Genomic DNA, 6,247 nt, shown 5'->3' with positions numbered 1-6,247 from the left:
CCCTGTTACTTAAATTTCAACCCTGTTACCGTATAATTTTTATTAAAATAATAATAAATTACCTTTTTTAGCTCACAGGGGCTTGAGCTATTGTCCTTACTGTAGTTTGAAGGATTATATGCATTATGCATTTTAGCAAATACTTGAAAATATATACTTTTTTCAGGTTCCTGAGTATTGGTAACAGGGTTGCATCGAGCACCAAAAAAATAAAATAAAGAGTATTATAAAAAATGTGCCTTTGATACCTGAGCTGGACGAATCAAATTATTTAATGGTATATTGCCTGTTTTTATGAAATACATAATAAAAAATAGTAAAATAAAGGGCCAATTTTTCAAAATTATGGATGCCTAAATGTCCTCCAATTCTGGAATGACCCATATACAGTTTATATATAGCCTATATAAAATACTAAAGAAAAGAATAAGTTACCACTTAAAATAGTTAAACGTTACACATTTTAAATAAAATAGAAAAATATAGTTTCCACCTAAAAATGATACACAGATTTGTCCAAACAAATGCCATTTTCAGCCCAGCTCCTGATAATGCCAAACATGCAGTTAACAGTGATTATAGCACATGAATACATAGTTTGTTTTAAAAGAGCATGTACTTTGAAAATGTTTACGCCTGTTTGTGCTTTTCACCCTCCCCCCTCTTTGTCCCTCGCCTGCTGTCCTTTAACGCGTCCTCCTATTGACAGTCTCTCTGCGGTTCCCACAGCACAATAGCCATCAATGCCCCGCCCACTGGGCGTGACCAACGCTGTGGGCAGTTTATAAAAGCCCCTCCGTGTTACAATGAGGAGACTCTCTCAACGCTACTATGTTACAGTCAGATGTCACGCTTGTTTTCTAGAGTAGGCTATCGGAGGGAGGTTTAGATTAATGCTGTGTGTATCACAAAGAGAGCATCCTTCTCTTAGAGTTTAATAAACATGTCTAAAACGTACGGGAGGAAAGCTGTGCTCTCCCTCGCGGGAGCGACCGTCACCTGTCTGGCGCTACTGTTATTTCTGTCGCAGCATCAGCGGATTCAGAAGGACGGGATGCAGAACGAGATTGAGGTCGGTTTGCGCTCGCTCCAGAGTCTGGGGGAATCAGAGGCTGATGATGGAGCTCAACCTGAGCAGAATGGAAAGAAAGGATTCTCTGCCTATTTTTCCAAGCTTACCCGCAGCAGGAGGGAAGCGGATAAGCCCACCGAAGCGTCCGGAGCGACGACAGACGCGCCGCCTGCTGAGGACATCAGCGCGGATGACATCTTCATCGCAGTGAAGACCACGAAGAAGTTTCACCGCTCCAGACTGGATCTACTGCTGGACACCTGGATATCCAGAAACATGCAGCAGGTATGTATGTTTACACTGTTACAAACGGCATAACTTGTTGCACTTTTTGGTTACATATTTTACCAGCCGGAAACAAAGGGGATTTTTCTTTTCGTGATATTAATGATACATTTGGTGCATTGTCTTTGAGTTTCAAAACTTTATGACACTCTTAGCTATGAATTTAGTTCATTTTCATATTCTTCGGAGTGTTTGAAATCCAGTTACATTTTACATTACTTTGTTCTAAAATAATATTGTTAACGTCAGTAGCATTATTTGGAGACGGATCAATATTGCTTTTTACGACCAATATAGATTTGTTTAATTGGCAGATAAGATAACTGATACACATAAATGGATATATTTAAATGTGGCTTAAATATGGTCGCAAGTTTATAACTCTCATTAGTTAAGTCACTTTACCTGTGAACATTGTTTCCTGTTGAACAAAATGGTTTAATGGTGTTACTTTTTAGAGAACCTCTAAATGATGGCATTTATTAGTATACATGCTAATAAAGAACTGATAACTACTGTAAGTAACAATAAAAAAGCCAATCTATAGGATTAATATCAACAATGTGTATCTATAAGCAGGACATCAAAACAAATACAAATGTACATTGTTATCAATAGACCGAAAAATCCATTTACATCCGCCTGGCATATTAAAAAAATACATTAAAATACTTAGATTCATAGTGCTGTCTCTAGCAATCACTGTGTTGCTCACAGAGCAATGGGTGGCTGTAAGTTCCCCCCTTTCTCCCCTTCTGCTCCATTGTTTGGGGTGTCCCCGTGAATACGGCAGGGCTAAGGATGCATCACAGCAGCGGCTTCAGAGCTGTCCCCTTCTCAGCACTAACAAAGCGTCTTTCTGAAGGGGGAAAGAAAAGCTTTGCCAGCCCCTTGTCTCCCACTCTCCATGGGAACCGGGGATCTGGAGCAGAGGCTGGGTCAAGCTACCCAAGCGGTGGGAAAAGAGAGTCTTCGTTATGGAGATGCTGGGGGGCACAAAGGGACAGCATCTATAGGCAAGGGAAGGCTTTTCAGCAGCATGCCGAGTGGCTCACAGTATGAAAATACAGCTCTGAGAAACAGGCCTCTTTTGCAGCAAGCACAAAAGCACTCGCGGCACATGGACAGCAGCGAGCACAGAGCAGTCAAAGTGATTTTATCCACCACCTCATACATTTTGCAAAAGTCTGTTTAATTTGCCTCGGGGCTCTGTCACAATCAGTTTCCATCACACCTTAGACAAGCTGGGTTTTAGTATTGTCATTTGAATATGGCACAGCCATAGCAACACTTTTATGTGCTTGCAGCGTCACAAAGAACATTATGTTTGTGACGTTTCAAAGCATGTGGACAGTGAAAATTTAAATCAGACCATGCACTTTCGATTTGTCTTTCACTATCCAGCTAAACTGATATGACCACTAGAGGCTATAGGCAAGAGTGAAAACCAAGACAAAGTTTGCTCAGTGCAGGAGTTGATGGAAGTTAACCCACAGAAGAGAGAGTTAACAGCAGGGATTAATAGCAGCAGCTGGTGGGGAGCAGCGCAGACATAAAAGACCAGCGCAGCCCAGAATACAAGGGGGAGTTCCTGGAGAATGAGTGCCAGGTGGCTGGGTCTGAAAGAACAAAAGATGGCTCTAATGCCAGCTATATGAATCCTCACATTCTCAACATGTGCACACGGAGAGCCGCTCTCAAATTATTCCTACATTCATCCGTGCAACACCTGAGTACGTTAAATCCCAGTTATTGTCATCTGAACGGCCGGGGATTATCCCAAGGACTCCGGTGTACTGTTTGGCCGCTTGCCACAATGGCTGGCACCAGACAAGTGTTTAGCATTGTTAGGCCCACAGCATGGGAACTTTGTCACATATGTCAAGTGAGATGATGCATGACCGACACTGTGAACATGTTCATCTTTCTAACCCGCTTACCTGCTTCAGGTACTGCCTTGACGGGTGATGAAGAGCTCACTGTCTTGGGCTGTTTACATGTAAACACTGAGAGCAGATCCAATCTGTGCTTGCTGTTGACACTCATGGCAGCCTGTGCCTCTTCTTGGTGGGAAACTGTCTTGTCTTTGTTTAGAGTTAGTCACGGTCAGCGAGAAGCTCCCCTAGCTTAGTTAATGCACTGGAATTATCAGTATTTTTCTAAGAGTTGCTTTCTGAGCACTTGCTTTTGATTATTAAAAGCATGCTTTGTAATTGTCTCGACTTGATGAGTCAGGACTCTTAAATAGTGTTAATCTTTTCAGTCAGATCTGCCTCATTTTGAATTGTTCACGCTGCAGCTTCTGGCTTCCGCTGTTTCTCCAAATTTCCCCCCTGGAACAATGCAGCTTCCCCAGCGAGAGAAATTCACAACAATGAGAGAACAGCCTGTGCCGTGGCTGCGGTATCCGGTGTCCAGTTACACAGATAGCTAGCAAATGCCATTCAGATCAAATGCACACTTGCTCGACACAAATTAAATACCATGACCAACCTCATTATCTCTGTCTGAAATACTTAACTCTCTGGGTTGAAGACAAGACAGTGAAAGCAGTGCAGATCTGTTGTGGCATGAGTCTGTGCAAGTTTCTGGGCTCTGATTGGCACAGGTAGAGGGAGCATGGCTGTTTGGTGTTAAATAGAGGGAGTAACATCTCTCCACTTCCTTCCCGGGTAGACGGAGACAGACAGCCAGGCTCCACGCTCACCCTGCCTCATGCCAGACCTTCCTTTGGCAGGGTGGGAAGCCCTACCAATCTCTGCCCGATCATCAGAACTCCAAAAAACCCTTGTCCTTTCTTGTGTGCCGATGCTGGGAAAAGTGCATTTTGAAGAAAAGACTTGACATTTATGAAAGCAACCACAAAAGGGTCATTTTGGCACACAGTATCTTCAATAAAAGGGAAACCGAGAAACAAAGCCATGTGCCACGAGAGGCCTCTCTTTAGTTAACCACTGCAGCTGTATGCAAATGCAGGCAAACATATGTAGGATTTACCCAGTGACGGCTTTACCCACTCCTCATTGTCTCTATGCATAGGGACAGTGGGAGCAGGGTTGGGGGTATGTGGCCACACACACACATTGTAATGCACTAATCAGCTCTGAGGTTTCTCTCTCTGTCAGTGCCCAGTCTGCCTTGGCAGCTGCCTGTGTGATTAGTCTGTCCTTTCAGCGGAACTCTACGCAAACAGCGCCAGCCTCTGATCCTTTACCCAGTCCAACCGCCAGCCCTCCCTAAACAAACATCGGCCTTGGGCCTTGGCCCCAAAGTGCTGCGCTAAACATCTGCTCAGAGTTTGTTCTGCAAACCAATCAAACATTATCTGGCAATGTTTGAACATTCCAAAAAAATGCGACTGTGAAAAGGGGGAACAAGTCCACGTGTGTGCGTGCTGGCATTTGAAAGGCAACAAAAAAACGACTTCACTGTTGAGATAAAGATCACAAAACAGCTGAAGCTTATAAGAGAAAAGTTTTGTAGCGTAGGTGTACATGTTCAAGGCCAGTTGGGCGTGGGCAGGTTGACCTGTTCAGACACGTGGCTCTGATAAGGCGGCGGGTGGCAGGTGCTGTCTCACCTGAGGTGGAAAGCAAACAGGTTAACGTGCATGGCCAGGGGCACGCTGCCTTTTCATCAGTCTGTCTGAGGCGTGTGGCGTCTTCTCCTCAATGGCTCCTTTGAGCCGAGGCTGCCGCCTCGCACCTGCTCTGTCTTATCTTCCACAATGAGCTCCTAATCCCACCCCTTCTATTTTAACGTTAACAAAACCCTGAGGGGTCAGACGTCAGAGAATGCACGCTGGTGTGAATGTATATTCATCATTTGGAGTATGTCTGGGAGAATGGGATCTGGTGCTTCTTTCTTTTCTCCCAGATGACTTGGCCATTCCTCCTTGAAGTGGATAGGGGGATGAGGAATGGAAAGACTTGGGAGGTGGTCAGGGGAAATGGAATGGGGGTGGAGTGTTGGGGGTGGTGGGGGTAAGTGGGGTGGTCTGCTCCCCGCTTTGTTCAGAGCCTGGGATGCTTTGGGGTGCGGAGCAGTTGCCATGGAGAGATTGACAACAAGAACAAGGGGCTTTTATTTTGGGGGGTAGAGTTTGGCTTGTTTAACTTGCTGAGTTTTCCATGGCGTAAAACCCAGACAATGGTTCCTAATCAGTCCGCTTGGAATAAATAGCTCTCCAAGACACATGATTCCAGTTTGGAACGCGCCAATTCCTGTATTGTCTTTGCTCTATTGCAGTGATTCATTGATGAACTTGTGTGAGCTAACCAGGCTTTGTCTTGTTTTCGCAGACATATATCTTCACGGATGGCGAAGATGAGGAACTGAAGAAGAAAATCGGTGAGTGCAGCTTTCTCAAGCAGAAGTCACGAGGCTAGACATTCCCACTTTGATATGCACATAGTTTGGACTCAGCCTTCTAATCCTCTTAAAAATCCTGTGGTTAGTTAAAGGGAGCCGGGCTCTTGGGGGAAGATGGTATAAGGGCGCGTGCAGAGTCACCTGACCTCTTAGATAATGGGCATTTCTCAAGTGATAGACATAAGTGGAGTATTACGAGTGCATTGACAAAGTATCTGTCCTCTTGTCCACACAGGAAGCCATGCTATCAACACCAACTGCTCTGCTGCCCACAGCCGCCAGGCTCTGTCCTGCAAGATGGCTGTTGAGTACGACAAGTTCATAGAGTCTGGAAAAAAGTAAGCATTGCTTTGCATTAAACACTTGTTTTAGTGTCAAAGCAAACCATATCAGATCTTCTAATGATATATCTGTATGGTTTAGATGGTTCTGTCATGTGGATGATGACAACTATGTGAACGTGAAGACACTGGTGAAGTTGCTGTCCAACTACCCTCACACTCAGGACATGTACATTGG

General features: G+C 44.5%; 1 protein-coding gene across 1 annotated transcript in view; it reads left to right on the top strand.

Annotated features, from left to right (window-relative positions):
- The first annotated feature begins 830 nt into the window (after positions 1–830).
- The window catches only part of lfng (LFNG O-fucosylpeptide 3-beta-N-acetylglucosaminyltransferase), an 8,586-nt gene continuing 3,169 nt past the window's right edge, over positions 831–6,247 (top strand). The window contains 4 exon segments of the mRNA XM_073838777.1: positions 831–1,357; positions 5,659–5,707; positions 5,964–6,066; positions 6,152–6,247. Coding sequence (XP_073694878.1) covers positions 944–1,357; positions 5,659–5,707; positions 5,964–6,066; positions 6,152–6,247 — 662 coding nt within the window. The 5' untranslated portion in view covers positions 831–943.

Source organism: Garra rufa, chromosome 1, assembly GCF_049309525.1.
Source record: "Garra rufa chromosome 1, GarRuf1.0, whole genome shotgun sequence".
Classification (NCBI taxonomy): domain Eukaryota; kingdom Metazoa; phylum Chordata; class Actinopteri; order Cypriniformes; family Cyprinidae; genus Garra; species Garra rufa.
The sequence above is the reverse complement of the archived record's forward strand: the minus strand, read 5'-3'. Positions and strand labels throughout refer to the sequence as shown.